At 31.5% G+C, this 18,045-nt stretch overlaps 2 protein-coding genes across 2 annotated transcripts; one reads left to right on the top strand and one right to left on the bottom strand.

Moving 5' to 3' along the window:
* Window positions 1–5,638: 5,638 nt before the first annotated feature.
* LOC146903767 (uncharacterized) lies at window positions 5,639–6,418 on the bottom strand. Its single transcript, XM_085725419.1, has 2 exons — window positions 6,314–6,418; window positions 5,639–6,271 (listed from the first exon to the last, which is right to left on the bottom strand). The coding sequence occupies exons 1-2, from the start codon at window positions 6,416–6,418 to the stop codon at window positions 5,639–5,641; spliced, it is 738 nt and encodes a 245-aa protein (XP_085581545.1).
* Window positions 6,419–10,395: 3,977 nt separating this feature from the next.
* Window positions 10,396–13,890, top strand: LOC146903766 (protein FLOWERING LOCUS T 1-like). Its single transcript, XM_085729720.1, has 4 exons — window positions 10,396–10,630; window positions 11,329–11,390; window positions 12,884–12,924; window positions 13,237–13,890. The coding sequence occupies exons 1-4, from the start codon at window positions 10,442–10,444 to the stop codon at window positions 13,464–13,466; spliced, it is 522 nt and encodes a 173-aa protein (XP_085585846.1). The 5' UTR covers window positions 10,396–10,441; the 3' UTR covers window positions 13,467–13,890.
* Window positions 13,891–18,045: the final 4,155 nt, after the last annotated feature.

The raw sequence follows: 18,045 nt of genomic DNA, 5'->3' as shown, positions 1-18,045 counted from the left end.
TTTCATCAAATCCATTAACCATTGAAAATATTTTCCATGTGATACTTTTCTATTTCAAAAATTAATCAAGAAAAACCATCTTTTTTTTTCTTTTCAAAATCTAGCAAAAATATCACTAAGATCCAAAAAGAAACCCGTAGTTCTTCATGTTGGATTTAGATAAATCTCACTCAATGAATCTCTTGTACACTCACACACTCACTTGTGGTTTTGATTGAAGAGGAAGATTGAAAAATGAAAGAGAGAAGAATACAAGACTTTGTGTAAAATGGAAAATCACACACTAAACATTGAATATTCACTTCACATGTTTATATACACAAGTGATCACAGAGAACTGATAAGTGCCGGAAAGTAGTTAATTTCATAGTGTATTTTAGGCACTTTTGTTACTTGTTTTACAAGTTATCTGAGAAAAGCCATGATAATATGAACAAATGCCCAATTATGCTTTTTACATCTTACTTTATCCCATTGTGCAGAAAAATGGATACCAAGACACTGAGAAAGAAAGAAATCATAAAAATTGTCCAAAGGTTCACTCGCTACAGCAAGCCATGAGCGAGGTCAAGGCGAGCTAAGTCAGAAAGTTTACATTTTTCACAAGTTCATGCCTTGCCACATCAAGGATGAAGCAAGCTCACTCGCCATGGCGAGCTAACAACGAGGAGTTTCAGAAAGTCCCAGTTTTCAGAAGTCCCTAGCACGCCACAGCGAGGCCATGGCCAGCCAACTCACCATGGCGAGCCAAGAAGCGAGGAAGCAGCGAGCAGTTTCAAAAATTCCAGATTCCAGCAAAACAGGGGCTCGCCACAATGATCAATAGCCTCGCCTGGCGAGTGAATGCGGTTCTCAAACTCCTGGGTGACGTGGCAGAAACCCACTAGCGAAGGAAGCACAACTTGCCATGGCGAGCATCATCTCGCTGAGCGAGTGGTCACTTATCAGAAACATTATAAAAGTCTTTTTCTCATTTTTTTTAGATATATCATATTACACTTTTAGAGAGACAGGGGCAAAATCTGAGGAGAAATACACAACAAGAGTGTTAGTGGATATTCATCAAGATTGTTTGAGAAATCAAGATCTTATCATGCAAATCCATCTTTCCTTCAATTTTTGCAAGGCAACCATGACAATGAGTAGCTAAATCTCATTTTGTTGGGATTAGATGTATGATCAAGCACAATATGTATTCGTAATGATCTATGCAATATATGATTCTAGTTTTATTTGATATTGGATTTGTTCTTGTATTCTTATGCTTTGATCTTATAGATTTGAAATGATATTGAAAAATACTTTTTGAATCTAGGTTAGAACATTACCTATTGAAACTTGAATTATAGAAATGGGAATTAGGTTTTGATAATCACTTTAACTATTAAGCTTAATGCTAATGGATTGTTTCATAGATTGAGAAATCGTCGATTAAACGATACGATTGAGTTCACGACATTATTTAGACATAAATAGTGTTGTAGAGGATATGTGGTAATATCATATCGTAACTAGAATCTATATGCACGATCATGTGAATATATGTGTCGTTCTATCAGTGAATTCTAATCCCAACAGTTTTAAACCTCTGTTAAATCTTCGTTTATTTATCGCATTTTAATTCGATTCAGTTTTTACAACAAACAAACAATCAAACCCTAACATAGAACGATAATGTGTGTTGAACGGTTTGTGATATCGCACTAGCCCCTGTGGAAATGATATTCAAATACTTACTTTTGATTGATACAAAAATATTACATCAATAACACACATACAATGGGAAATAACTGCAATAATTTCCGTATAACAGAAAACACAATAACACCTAGTTACTTGCACAACATGCAAGTTAACTAATTGACTAAATTTGAATTATCCTCAACACTTCACTTCAAGAATTAATCCATAAAAATAATGAGAACATATGCAAGCCAATAGAAACATAGAATACTTGATAGGTATATTCATAACCAAAAAAAAATATATGTGTCCAACCTAATTTTTTTCTATAAGTAATTTTTCTTGGTAACTTAAGGATGTTTTCGGAAATGTTTTATGATTTGTTATTCTTTTTGGTAACAAATGCATTTTATTTATTTTTTTATGGTTCACAGATGCTTTGTTTGTATGCCTTCTATTTGAGAATTATTGTGCATGCCAATTTTTTTTTTCTTGTATTACGTTTTTGGCAATCTTCTTTGAGGCGTGTCGGACACCGTATGTGAATACTTTTCTTAATTGGTATTTGAACATTTTCTATTTTGTTGCATTATGTAACGTCCGTTTCGATTATTTAATTATTTTAAATGAGTTTTAGAATATATTTATATGATTAGTATGATTTATAAGATTTATGTGATTTATATGATTTTAGAGAAATTTATGAGACATTGTGATTTATTTTATTGTTTAATAAAATAAGATTCGAAAATAAAATAAATATTAAGTTGTGGGGTTATTTTGTGTAGAAATATATTTGTTATTTGATGTAGAGATATATTTGTTATTTTGTGTAGAAATATATATGTTATTTGGTGTAGAAATATATTTGTTATTTTGTGTAGAAATATATATGTTATTTAGTGTAGAAATATATTTGTTATTTTGTGTGGAAATATATATGTTATCTGGTGTAGAAATATATTTGTTATTCAGTGAAGAGGTATATTTGTTATTTGGTATATTAATATTATTAAGTGGGAGAGATATATATTTAATTTAGAAATAAATAAGATTATGAGGAAAAGAGTAATTTTGAGGTGTAAGAGAAATTAGATGAGGGGTAATAAATAAGAGAAGTTAAGTTTAGAAAGACATAGAACGTACGATCAGTTTTTGGAGAAAACAAGGTTTAGAGAGAAGAGAAGAGAAGACAAAGAGAAGAGAGAAGGGCTGCCAATCGATAATTCTAAGGTAAGGGTGAGACTAACTTTCAGTAATATTAAGTTTGTAATTCTGATAATTAGATTTAACATGTTGTAGGTTGAGTTTATGAGAATTTGAGAATTAGGGTTTTGAGAGAGATTTAATGATTAGATGATGAAAACTTGTTGAATTGATGTAGAAATTGTGTACAGACCTTAGATAATCCATAGGATGATTATTGGGAGTAGTTTTGAGGTTAGAAACATGAGATTAGGTGAAACTTGGAGAAAATTTGCGTTCTGCCCAAATTTTGATATTAAAACTGGTATTGATCGGTGCCGAATTGATCTTAGGTGTAAACACGAAAGTCGTAGGTATGGATGTTAGCTTTCTAATGTCGTTGGTCTCACGTCAAAACGATTTATAGAACTTGAGTTATGGTCAAATTACTGCACGTAGATCACAGTGAATTTTTATGGACTTTCAGCACAACTTTTCCGAATTTAAAATGAAAACTGGTATTGATCGGTACAGAATTGGTCTTAGGCGTAAACACGAAAGTTTTAGATAATTTTGTTAGCTTTCCAGTGACTTTGGTTTGACGTGAATATGATTTTTAGTTTATGAGTTATGATGAAAATACTCCAACGAGGTCTTAGCAAAATTGTACGGTGACAGCATTCTCTGTTTCATGTTTTTGCATTTTGTTCTTATGTTTCTGTTTTGAATTGATCTTTGTTGTAAACATGAAAGTTGTTGATAATTGTGATATCTTTCCGGTAGCCTTGGTTTGACATGAAAATATGTTGTGCATGATTATTTATGTTCTTACAAAGATGCATAATGAATTGTTGATACTTGAATATGATGATATATGATGAATTAATTGTGTGCTGTCATGTTGCTGTTAATATTATCAATGTGATATTGTTATATGAGTATTAATGTGAATTATATATGATGTTTTAAGATGCTAAGATGTTAAGATGTTAAGACGTTAAGATGATATGAAGTTGTTAAGTCGTCGAGTCGTTATGAAGTCGTAAAGTTGTTAAGATGTCATAGATGTTCATGAAGTTTCTAAGACGTAAGATGTTGAGTCCATGCATACTCATTTAAAGATGAGGGCTCATGCCCTGGAGCTTTTGCTCAACCACGACGATGAGGGCTTATGCCCTAGGAGTATATTTATGCTCAACCACGACGATGAGGGCTTATGCCCTAGAATGGTACCACATGCATTTGCATTTGTCAAGATGATTTGAGAAGTTGAAGTTGCATAGTCGAGTCGAAGTTGTTAAGATGTTAAGATGTCAAGTTGTCGAGTTGTTAAGATGTTAAGATGTCAAGTTATCGAGTTGTTAAGATGTTAAGATGTCAAGTTGATGAGCTATTAATGAAGTGCTTTATGAATGATTATGATGCTTAAGATGATGAATGATTATGAAGTTGCTTATGAAGATTGATTATGAAGTTGTTTATGATAAGATGCTATGTGATTTATGATATGATGTTATGTGATTTATGATAAGATGCTACATGTTTACTAATGATGATATGTGATGATGTTTGTGATATTTATGATGATATATATGATGTTATGATTAAGGTGATATATGATGTTATGATTAAGATGATATATGATGTTTATGATTATTTATTATGATAATATAAGATGAAGTTTATGACTAATGTAGGAAGATTAATTATACTAGTTGATGAAGTTTAAGTTGTTAAATGTGATTGATGAATTATATGCTTAATATTGTTGTTTGGTGAAATCTCACCCCTTTGCTTGAAAATGTTGCTCTTCGTATGGGTAACTTGCAGGTAACCAAGATTAGTTGCGGTCGTGAGTGGACTCCTCACAAGTGTATCTTAGGTGCTCTGATACGTAACGGGGTGGGATTATGTCTTTACTTTCTGTTCCTTACGTATTACTTTATGAATCTTTCAAGAATTGATGTTGAACTAAGAGTGTGTTTGGATGAGGTAATTTGGAAATTTTAAAGAATTTAAAATTCTAGGCAATTTACCTCGAAGTATTTGAATTCCTTCATAACATTACATTTCCTCAACATTACATTACATTCCCCCATCCAAACAATGTAATCCACCTCAAAGTATTTGAATTCCCTCATAACATTACATTCCCTCAAAACATTCCCCCATCCAAACACACTCTAAGTTTTATGAGATTTTATATTGAGGCCCTTGTGCCAAAGATTATTTAAGTTATTGAAATTATTCCGCTGCGAAGTTTAAAATAATATGATATTGAATTTTGAAGGATAAATATTTATTTATTCAGTTTATGTTTTTAGAAAAAGAATGTGACATTCTGTTTAAGTTGAATTACTCTGATTTTTATTATGAAATTTTTATGTTGGGAAAACAGGGTGTTACACATTACAAAAAAGAAATTAATTATAATCACTTTTAAAAACCACATAATTTTTTTTTTGGATCCACAAATTTTATTAACGAAGCTTGAACCCGCACACAAGATACGCTACAGGACAAGAGAAACAAACAAAGTTAGTTGTTGACAATGGAAATAAAATTACACATTTTATCTTTGACTGGGACGGTAGATCAAAGTTCAACTCTTTTTTTTTTTTTGAAAAGGCTAAAATGGAATATATTACCAAATCAAAAAGTCATTCCTAGCACAAGGCGTGCCAAGGAACAAAACAAACGGTCTGAAACAATAATTACAAAAGGGAAACGAAAACAGCAAAAACAAAACTAAGCTGAAAGAAAGTAACAGTTAACCATAACCCAAAACTGCTAGGGGATTAAGCCACCATCCATGGTAATTGAGGGAAAATTGAACAAATTTTTCCTTCAACCACGAGAAAGAAAGTAACTTAATTTTGTCCACTAGCCGCAAGATTGGGCACTCTTTTCCATTGAAGATCATGTTATTTCTTTCTTTCCATATTTCCCACACAGTAGCAAACCAAATGACACACATAAAAGAATGCCGCACTCTTGGTCCTCCGCCACCAAAATTGAATTGATTGAAGTGATCTGAAGCAACGAACGGTAAAGCCATAGAGAGACCAATCCAATGAAGAATGTTGTTCCAAACCGACCCAAAAAACGAGCAATGAAGAAATAAGTGGTCGACAGTTTCCAAAGAACCACACCCAGCAACACACAAACAAGAGTCATGATTTATAGCACCACGCCGAAATAAATTATCCTTAGTTGGTAACCTATTTCGAAACAAGCGCCAAGCAAAAACCACAACCTTCAGAGGTATAACCTTATGCCACATAGACTTCACAGCCATCAGACTGTCAGCTGTGTACTGAGATGTCAGATGATTATAAGCACTACGAACAGAGTAAACATTTGATTTTTCCAACGTCCAAAGCCACATGTCTTCTTTGTCAACCTACAAAGTCACATTTTGAAGCAATAAACATAATTCCCCCACCTGCTCCTCCTCCCACGCAAACAACCTCCGCCTCCACTTCCACGCCTCACCATTCACCTCCCACCCTAACTGGAACATCTCAAAAACAGACATCCATTTAGACATTGATAAGTCAAACAGTCTACTAAATCTATCTCTAATTGCACCCCACCAATCCACACATCCGACTAAAAATAAATATGTTTACCATTCCCCACCAACCTACTAGCATTTTTGTGTTGTTTTCAAACATTCAGAAAAAGTGAATTAAAGGATTTTGTATACATTATTATTATTATAAGAATTTTTTATGACAGAAATTATTATCATAAATATAAAAATGCATACATCCAATTATACTTTTTTTAGGGAAAATCCAATTATATTTAATTTCTTAAAAAAAACAATCCAATTATATTTAATTAGAATGTCGCTTTGTTACATCAATTTGTAACCAACAACATATTAAAACAAATCCTTCAAAAAAAAAACATATTAAAACAAAATATTATATTTAATTAGAATGTCGCTTTGTTACATCAATTTGTAACCAACAACATATTAAAACAAAATTCCTCAAAAAATATTATTTTTCTAAGGACTCAAAAAGACATATTAAATTTTGTAAAAACATATTAAATTAAAAGCGCCTGCACACTGCACTTTTTTTATCACCCAAAAGAAAAAGCGCATGCACTTTATACTTTTTTTGTTAAAAAAAATAATAATTCAACACTAATATTTTTTTAAGAAATCAAAATGAGATATATTACCACAAGGTGTTTCCACTCACACAAGGCGCGCAAAAGAAAGAAACACCACAAATATTTACACAGTTACATCAACTGGTGACAAAAGCACCATCCAGGAAATAAAACAGTTACCAAAGAACACCCATGCAAAGCAACGGGTTTTTCCACCAATCTAAGTAACTATAAACGAAATCCACCTGTTTAGATTTCAACCAAAGGAATGAATGAAGCTTTATTTTATCAATGAGCACAAAAGGAACCGTATTTTGGAATATACGGTTGTTCCTTTCTTTCCAAATCACCCAAATAGTTGTAAACCAAATTATCCTGAAGTATAAATGAGAAACTCTTGGCATGCCAGCCATTTTGGTAAACTGAATAAAATGCGATCGAAGCTCACCAGAAGGCACTGATGAAATACCAAGCCAATTCCTCACCAGAGACCAAAGTGAACCAAAAACGTTGCAATGTAAAAAGAGGTGTGTAGCGGATTCGAAGTCAACGTACCCACCTACACACGCCGCATCTATTGAGAGAACCCCCCGATGCACCAGGTTGTCTCTTGTAGGAAGCCTGTTGCGAAGGAGGCGCCACACCAACACAAAAACTTTTGACGGAATATGTTTATGCCAGACATCATCAACCAGAGACCTGTCTGAAATATGACCTGTGAAAGTAATGCATCTATAGAAGACTTTCACTTGAATAATGTATCTAACACTCATATGGTGAATATTGCTCCATAGAGTATAAAAAGATCTAAAACTTTTCTGGGAGCTACACTAGGATATTCCTATGATATCTATCTAAATATATACACCTCCACAAATTAAGTATCTTTAGCAAGACCACAAAATTTGAGGTTGAAACACTATATTCTCATTCCTCATGTGATCGATATCCATTACCTCATTGGTGATATAAAATAGCTAGAATAGCAAAGATAAAAATAAAATAAAATAAAACGAAAAAATAAGAACCAAAACTTATCGCACACCTCACACTCTCCTCCACCATTCACAAAAACAATTAAATTCTCCCCCAGTCTCTTTTTCTTTATGTACTCCTATTGCAATCAATCTTTTTTTAATTGAGGATATCTTTTGCAAGTATTCCTTAAAAAAAAAATCTTTTGCAAGTATAATAATGGGCCCGTTTGTTTTGGATTTTTTTGAAAAAAAATTCTATTATTTGAACTAAAAAATCACTTTTTTTATTTTTGTAGTGTTTGTTTTAGATTTTAAGAAAATCCATTTTGTTTAAAAACTCATTTTTAACCTCAAAATGAAAAGTTATTTCAAGTAGTTTTTTTAAAATCTATTTTTTCAAAATACAAGGAACTCAAGTGTAAGAGCTTCAAATCTTAAAAAATGATTTTTATGATAGTAAACAAACATAAATAGTTTTAGATTTTTTTTTAAAATCTCTAAAAAATTCTCTAAATTCTTTTAACTCAAAATCAATTTTTTCAAAGCCGAAACAAACACACCCAATACTCCACCATTTACGAAACAAATTTAAATTCCACACACACACACATTTATAATGTAATTAAGCAAATACAACTCATATATCTAATACCTTAAGATTTTGTGTTAAGACGTGTTGTACAAACTTGTGTGCCTACTCGGGAGACTGCCACATTCAACTAATAGTAACCACACAAATAAATTTGAACATCATATCTACATCCAAAAGTGGTATCAGAGTCTTGTTACAAAAGGGTGGTCAAATAACGTGTCCCGTTGATGATGGGTGTCAATGACAGTGCAAGTTTATGTAGATGAAAAGGCTACCACTTCTCATGTGAATGGATGGAATCACACTTCGTGTGTAAGGTGTGAGCTAGAAGTCTCACGTTAAATGAACAAGTAACTGTTGAATGATATACAAGGTAAGAAGCCCAGATACTTTAAAATATATGACGTTCTGGTATCCGATACATATCATGCACCAATACCAGCCTGATACGCCTTGATAAGTCCCATAAGAGTATCTTTCGATTAAATTTTATTTTTTAAATAACAATTATCAAATACATCAGAGATACACAAGAGATACGACGGTGGAGTCCTCCTGAGCTTAGCTCAGTTGATATGGACAATGCATAAAATATGCAAGGTCCGGGGTTCGAACCTCTGCCATCACCAAGAAAGATACGACGGTGGAAAACCGATACGTGTGTGGATTTTCCCAAACTACTCCTAGAGTGAACGACTTCCTCTGGTTGTGTGCCCATGATCGTCTAGCCCTTCTCCACACCTCAGCACGTTAGGGATCTGGTGCCAAGGAATCAATGAAAGCACCAACCATGTCCTTATAACCAGCCTAAAGCTACTAAATTCTTGCCTCCCCTCTGATCTGAACAAGCCTAACCATTGACTTCGTGAGTGTGGCTCAAGAATGGAATCCAGTGAAATCTCACTTCTGCCCATGATAATCTTCCTTTGGCAATGCTATTTCCCCTTGTGTGCTGGACACTCATGTCCGAAACAAAGAAGCCTGGACCCAAACAAAAAAAGGCTTTGTTGGCAATCCTTATTATATAAATAATTGATATATGATTTCTATCACTTTTGAGATATATGTAATTGACTAATTGTCACATTTTTTTATTATCAATACTATTTATATTGATATTTTTGTTGTTATCCTTGTCTTTTTTTGTTTTGTTTTGAGAATGCTGCTATTGTTGATTGTCATGTGAAGATAAATTTATTGTTGTGCCTTATTGTTATTATATGTCTGTTCGATTTATTGTTACATCAATTTTTGTTGATCCATTTGTTTCTTATAAAGAGGATTAGAGAAAGTATCTAATTACATTTTTTTAGGGAGTATCTAAATGGCATTGTATAAGTAGTATTTTAAACAAGATAATTATTCATTGAATAAGTTATCTATTCATAATGTATTAAACACACAACGATTATATAAAAACTTAATATTTTAGACCTATTAAACAATGTTCTTATGAGGACAGTCTTTAGCATTTGTCTTATACTTATTTATTTTTTAATGGCCATTTGTCTTATACTTATGATCAAACAAACAAAATTTCATATAAATTGGACATTTGTAACTATGTAATCTTAAGAGGTGAAAATATTTTTTTATTTTTAAAAAGCTTATTAATATATTTTTTTAACATCAAAATTTAGTAAAAATAGGAGAGAAGTTCAAAGAGTCTTTAATCCACCATTAAGAAAAAGTATGACAATAACTTCAATAAAATAATTAAATGGAACAAGGTATAGAAAGAAAAGATAGAATCTATTGATAACAAGTGATCACCTCATGAAAGGCAAGGCCAAAGCATATATAAAAGCATGGGCATGTAGTAGAGCCAATAAGCAAATTATCAAAGCATACATTATTAATCATACGTATTAAATCAATGAATTCCCTTGTTGTTGGTGGTGTAATTGGAGAAGTTTTAGACCCTTTTACAAATTCAGTGTCTTTCAGGGTTGTTTATGAAAATAACAAAGAAGTCATCAACGGTGGTGAGCTCAAACCGTCCCAAATAGTTAACCCACCAAGAGTTCAAGTTGGTGGAAATGACCTGAGAACCCTACACACTCTGGTTGGTATACATATTCTTTACTTAATTGTGTGTGTGTGTATTATTGATCTTAGTTACATTCTTAGATTATTTCTTTTGAACAACCAAGGAGATTTTTATATAGAAATTAGAGTTGAAACGGTTTAGGGTTATATACAAAGTATAAGAGGCATGGAGAATCATACATACAAGAATATAAATGAACCTCCAAACATAGAAGAAAGTTACTTGTTAAGAGACATTAATCCATAAGGTCATGCGCCTTTTAGAAAAAAAGTTATGTCTTCATTTGTCCTAATCAAAAACCGTTTCTAAGACTGCAGTTGAACATGATCATTGTATCCGAAACTTATTGCCATTTCTAGTAGTTCAAATTGCCAAATTAATGGCAACCTTCACTACAAGAAATATTGTCATCACTCACAGCCAAAAGTTGCATGTAACAGCAAAAAGTTAAAAACTCCTTCCTTAAAAAAAAGGTGAAAAACTCATTTTTCAAGTGCCACAAGGTGGTTGGAAAAGCCTAGTATGTAACCATTACCCACAACTGCCACATGGATAACGAAAAATCCCAAATTAATTAACACATAATCATTTACATCACCAATAACATTACTTCAATACAAACTAAACCTAATTGGGACCATCTTAGAAGGATCCAAAATCTTTAATTAGTGAAAGCTTTTTTCTAGGGTTTTTGACTTTGTGGCACTTTGCAGGTGATGGTGAACCCTGATGCACCAAGCCCTACTGATCCTAATATGAGGGAATACCTGTATTGGTAAGTTTGAATTTCTCAATGTTCATATTTTTAATTTGATCTTGAAATTTACCACAATCATATTTTTATTTTGTTTCGGCATTAGACATGATAAATATTATTATGTCTTGGTATTGTTTTGTTCAGTGGCATGCACATGTGATGCTTCTGAAGTTTTATTCATATTGATGAATGAATTCTGTTGTATATTTTAAGAGTGCGTTTTAGGGCCTCTTTTGTTTGGCTTATTTTTGAGTTTATGTAAATAAATAAGTTTTTACTTATTACTCATAAAGTTGTTAAAGTAGTTTATGAAAAAACAACTTATGAAGATATAATTTTTGTTAATGAGAACTTATGAATTAACACAAAAGTTTATTTATTTGCATATGCTATTTTGTCAATCCAAATAGATCTTTAATAAATAATTTAATTAAGCGCTTATTGAATATATATTTATTGTATAAATGTTTGTGTATGAATTGTTTCTATATAATTAAAAAAATGGTTAAAATAATTTTGTATAAATGAGATTCATTTCATAGTTAGTCAACACAATTTTTTATAGCAACCAATTTATAATATTTTTGGAATTTATAAGGACCAACTTACCATTTTTTGAATATTTATACAATTAATGCTCTTTCTCTTTAACAAGCCCAAATTATTTGTTCTTACACTAATCCAACCAAATTTAAGTCCTATAGCCCGCCAGTGAATTGACTTATCAAAAAAAATACACAACTTATGATTTGCGGGATCAATTTAGTAATTTTTTAATAATTTAGCATGGATGAAGTTAGTTGATATAATTATTTTATAAGAAAAATAGTTCATTTAAAATAAAACAATGAATCCATGCACAAGATGTGACCAAGTTCAACAAACATGAGTGAGTTGATATGAACATATTCAACTTATCCTTTGAATTCATGAAAAATATAACTTCAATTGTGGATAAACAATAGAACCAAGTGGTTTCTTGTGTCTGTGAAATCACTATAACAGAAAGCAACGTTTATCAATAGTTCATTCTTTGCAATTTGGTATTTTCTGACATATAACTTTATTCCCACTGTTTATCTTTATTTTGATGATGGTATATTGTAGTACTGTGCGTTTGTAGCATGCATTTGAACAATGTTTATGGAAACCATCCATCCCGTAGACACCTTGTGAGCGAATAGAATAAAGAATGTGATGTGATAGATATGATATGTTGATGATGTGATTGAAAAAAAAAGTGTTGTATTTAGGTCAGAAAATAATTGGCATTCAAATATCAGTATTTCAAAAAAGTTTTTAACATTGTGACATTGTATATATATATATATATTGTGATGTGATAGACAAAACAAGGTAAGTAGACATTGTAAAAAAATGTCAATCAAATTATTTTTTTAATTACTCTATGATGTTACATCAATCAAAAAAGTTTCTATTCAGCAAATATTTTTTATAATTAGTTCCATTCTAATTACCATTTCCCTCTTTATTATTGGATCGCTATACAGGATGGTTACCAATATTCCAGCGACTACAGGGACAACATTCGGTACGAGCACAAGTTTTATATTAACGATGAATAGATATTAATCTCAACAATAAATGTGATAATAAGTCTCTGAGTATAGATCAGTTGGCAAAAACAATACATTTTTATATATAACAAGGGCCGGTGTTCGAACCCCGACACTCCACTTACTCACCTTAAAATGTGAATTCTAGCCACTAGACTACTTGACAAAAAATGTGATAATAATGTGTAATTGATTAACATCTTTTGTTATAATAATTTTATAGACATTTTTTTAATTTATTATTTTAGTATACTACGTATAAACACACGTTGTTTTATTAATTGTAGGACAAGAGATAGTGAGCTATGAAAATCCAAGACCAACAAGAGGGATTCATCGTGTGATATTTGTGTTGTTTAAGCAACCTTGTAGGCACACTATATTAGCTCCTCGATCGAGACAAAATTTTATTACAAGAGATTTTGCAGAAGTTTACAATCTTGGATTACCTGTTGCTGCTCTCTATTTCAATTGTCAACGAGAAAGTGGTTCCGGTGGAAGGAGGCTAACCATCTAATAATTATAACCACAACAACCACAAACCTTGAGTAGTAGATATCTATAACAATAACAATAATAGTAGTCCTTTAAAAAAAATAACAATGATAGTAGTAATAATAATAATCAGTAAGAATAAGAACAAGCAACAATATTAATAATGATAAACGTTTTGCGAACAAGCAACAATATTAATAATGATAAATGTTAGTTAGAATTGTCCTCGTGAACTTAGCTCAGTTGGTAAGGACAATGCATTAATATATGCAAGGTTCGAGGTTCAAACCCCGACCACCACCAAAAAAATGTTAGTTAGAATTCGAAGCTCGACTTTGAATTCAAGTGTGTATGTGTGCCCTAATATATTATATATTCGATGACTGCATGTAATGATCTTATATTATATATTCGATGACTGCATGTAATGATCTTTGAAGAAGAAATATTACTATTATAAATATAAAAAAATCTACCTTGTACGTCTTATATTCAAGTTTTTTTTTTTTTTTTACAAAAGGAAACTATCTCATTTGATTCAAAATAATATTATGGATACAATCAAGTAAGGCCGCACTCTAACACTCTGTAAGTAGGTATATTGACCACTGTAGGATTGACGACCCTGCATCTTTTAGAGCACGTATAACTTTAGAGTGATCAGCGGGTGAAACTCAACAACTGGAAGGACATACTGTCTAATGAACTTATCACTTAGATAGAATGTTTGGCTCATGACTAAATGTTGACTTGTCTATAATCCAACAAGGAAATAGAGGGGATTTTTGAATAATACTAAACGCCACTAAAATTATGCAATCAAACCAGATTGCTAACTTACTACTGCTTTGCGCAACGAAATCAAACTTGCAAACTCCCCCCAATTTACCCGCTTTTATTTATTTTATTGTTTTTATTTCCTGTTTTAATAAGTAATGCTAGTTGTCAAGTTGACACGACAATCTATGTGGAGACGATCTTACTTATCACTTTATTACTTGAAAATAATTTGATATTGTTGCCAAATTTAGTCCATCAGTGAGCTTCATCGGTTAGGCCTCTAATGTCTTTCATTGATTGAATAGTCAATTTTTCAATAGGAACCAAATGAACACCGTACCAAGACATATGAGAAATCACAAAGACGACGTACAACGGTGCACCACACTCAGCCAGGGAAATCACGAAGAAAAAAACCTAGGTTTATTTAAAAATAACTTATTTAGACTAAAATAGAGATAAAACGATAAAGATGAGTGACTTCGAATAAAAAAAATTGACCAAAAACAACCCCCTCAACAAGAGATAACTAAAGAGAGCAAAATATGGCCGAGTTATTGGAGTGTTTAAGCTACATAATTGTAACTTTTTTCTTTCTTCTGTTGATTCTATTCATCATCATCATCTGCTTAATACCAATAAACTTGTTGTATCTACCTATTCTAATAATTATTTCTCACTGAAAGTAGTTTTTGTAGTCTGCCCAGCCCTAGTTACCAGAAGGTACCGTTGCTATATGTATAACTCCTAAGTATGAGTTTTATGACTCAAAAGAAAAGGGCATGCACTTTTATGATTCAAAAGAAAAAACACATGCACTTAGGGTCCGTTTGTTATAGTTTTTTTAAGGAAAAAAAAAATCACTTTTTTTTAAACAAATAATCACTTTTAAGAGTTTTGCATCCGTTTGTTACAGATTTTTAAAAAAATCAGAATCTAAAAAAAATCTAAAAACAGCTTCAAATGAGAAGCTGTTAAGAGCAGCTTCTCAAAAAATAGATTTTTTTTTAAAGGAGAGAGAAAATATGATTTAAAAGATTGAACTAATTTTGTAACAAAAAATTCCTTTTATATAGTTGTATCCAAACAAACTAGATTATTTGTTTAAAAAAAGTGATTTTTGTTACGGTAAACAAACACAAAATAGATTCTGATTTTTCATAAAATCTCTAAAATATAATTTCTAAATTATTTTATGTCAAAATCACTTTTATTTTAATCTGTAACAATACTTCACATTTTGTACCATAAATTAATGCTCACGGCGAATATTTACTCTAAAGAATATAACTCAATATGTTTATGAAATCTAAAACCCTTCTGGGAGCCACACTAGGATATTCCTATGATATCTATATACCTCCACAAATGAAGCATCTTTGCAAGACCACATAAATTGAGGATGAAACACTATATTCCAATTCCATCATCGTAATCAGTTTCCATTGACTCATTGGCGATTTATATAGCTAGAGAGTATCAAAGATCTACAAAAATATAACAACCAAAAGTTATTGCTCAAACAGTCACACTCCTTAAAAAAAAAAAAAAAATATATTGCTCACACTCTCTACCATTCATGCTTGCTTGCGATAGATGAGAATATTGGAAGGAAAATATATGAGAAAAAGAAGCAAAAGCTGCTTAGGGTTTCTGGCGGCTGACAAAGAAACAAAGGGCAAAGACTATAGTATAAAGTCTCCTAATTATCGAAAAAAAATGTAACGAAAATTTTAACATAAATTCCCAAATACCTTTATCAAGATTTATTTATCCATTAATTGATCTATACAAGTTTAATTTCATTAAAGAGAGTGATACAATTTCCTTAAAAAAAAAATAGAGTGATGCCAATCTCTTATGCGATAAACGCTGATCGATAAAAAAAAAATGAAGGTGATGCTAAAATGTGTCATTAGGGTTTTCCATAAATAATTATTATTTATTGGGAAAAAAGTGATTATCAAACATTTGAGAAATAAATTGACATAATTTCAAATTTATAATGTGCCCTTACGATACATGTTAGCATTTCTCTAATAACTAATACTTCTCGCTACTATTCCTTCAAAAAAAAAAAAATACTTCTCGCTACTAATTAGGAGACACGACAAATAGAATATCTCACAACCATGGTTTTAAATTCGGTCATGGATGTGGTTGCGGCCGTTGGAATTGTGGCCAATATGGTTGTTGCGACACGTATTGTGTTTGTTGCGGCGTGAAATAATTTTAAATTTTCACAAATTATATAAGGTGGCACAACCATGCTACTACACTATATCCACTATATAGTAGAGTATGAGTTTGCTCTGTAAATACTAATTGAGAAGTTCTTGAAATTGACGATGGAGAGGGTGTTAAAATGTGTTTTTTAAATATCTAAACAATCTTGGAGTTTGAGATTACAAAATTTAAATTTTTGTTGAGAAGATTGGAACAAATATTAAAGAAATTGTATGATGAAATCGTACAAGTGATTGAAGATCACACCGCAATTGCGGTGTGATGCGCTTGTGGTGGCTATTACATGGACTAATTTGAGTATTACTGAAAAGGATCAAATTGAATATTTAATCTTTAAAAATTAAAATTACGCTAAATAAATGACAGTAGTAAGTTAATTAGAAGTTTGTACCAAACAGAATAAAGTTAATTAGAAGTGATAATGATTGTGAGTTATCCTCTTATTGATTTCTATAGTGACAAAGGCATAATTCATCACACATCTCATTGTATTGGTTCTCCTCAACACTTGCTAGGAGTTGCAAAGGCTTCGAAGTTTCAATCTCATCTCCCTAATATATCTTTATATATCTTTGGCACATGCTACTATCCATATGCTACTTTCCTTTTCATGTTCATCAATTTTGCGATCTTCTTCTGACCGGAAGGAATTGACTGAGTTAAATTAGACGCTTTTTGGATGGTATTTTGAAAGTAAACACATATTTTAACACTTTTTTTTTTATTAGTTAAAATTCACATTACTCTCCCTAATCATGTGGGTTTCAAATAGATTTGACAGGATCATGTGAATTTTAACCGATCAAAGAAAGTAGGTAGAAAAATGTATGTTGAAATATGTGTTGTGGCATTACTCAAGAAAAATATGACAGGATTTTGGTCTTAAAGAGTCAATGAAGTCGTGGATTATTGATCGAATTAAGATCCAGCATTGGTAGTGTTTAAAAATAGGGGATCCTACTTCTAGCTATGATTTGAATAGTTGGTGGTTTAATCGTTTGAGTTGTTTGGGTATCTCTTGTTCTTGTTTTACAACCGTTTGTTTTGTTAACTTATGGCTGCTTGAATATTTTATTTTGTTTCAAGGATAAATTTTAGTTGGACATAACTCCAAAGAAAAATAATTTATCTTTTAATTAGACACACCATTATGTCAACCTCTTTGGAGCTAATTTGAAGCTATCTAGTTAAGGATTGAGACTTCTTCACCACATTCTTATCAAGAATGGAGCTAATAATAGGAGACCTCTTGTAAAAGTGCATGAGCAATTGTCTTGTCTCTCTTTAACACTTCTAGTGGATGTTGTTCGAGTGTCATTTATTAGGATGTAGATACTTTTCCTTTCTTTTCTTTTTTTTCTCTCATTTAACCAAAAAAAAGACACACTCACAAGGAAAAATAATTAACAAAGAAAATGATTTTTTGGTAGTGTCAAAGAATATGATTATATGATGTGATTAAATTACTTATATTTTAAAAAAAAAATCAATTTATTATTGTGTCCAAATAAATTTTATTTGGGTTTGTGTCCAAGTAAGAATTGTTCTTGTTTCATTTGTGTTGTTATTATGGG

Source organism: Medicago sativa, chromosome 7, assembly GCF_051527215.1.
Source record: "Medicago sativa cultivar Bolivia chromosome 7, Bolivia_mono, whole genome shotgun sequence".
NCBI lineage: Eukaryota > Viridiplantae > Streptophyta > Magnoliopsida > Fabales > Fabaceae > Medicago > Medicago sativa.
The sequence above is the reverse complement of the archived record's forward strand: the minus strand, read 5'-3'. Positions and strand labels throughout refer to the sequence as shown.

Bases quoted from the DNA above. Each gene is read 5' to 3' on its own strand.
- LOC146903767 (XM_085725419.1), bottom strand. From the start codon at position 6,418: ATGTCTAAATGGATGTCTGTTTTTGAGATGTTCCAGTTAGGGTGGGAG. The intron at 6,272-6,313 runs GTGGGGGAATTA...GTGACTTTGTAG, and splicing joins TTGCGTGGGAGGAGGAGCAG to GTTGACAAAGAAGACATGTG.
- LOC146903766 (XM_085729720.1), top strand. From the start codon at position 10,442: ATGAATTCCCTTGTTGTTGGTGGTGTAATTGGAGAAGTTTTAGACCCT. The intron at 11,391-12,883 runs GTAAGTTTGAAT...ATCGCTATACAG, and splicing joins ATGAGGGAATACCTGTATTG to GATGGTTACCAATATTCCAG. The intron at 12,925-13,236 runs GTACGAGCACAA...TATTAATTGTAG, and splicing joins GACTACAGGGACAACATTCG to GACAAGAGATAGTGAGCTAT.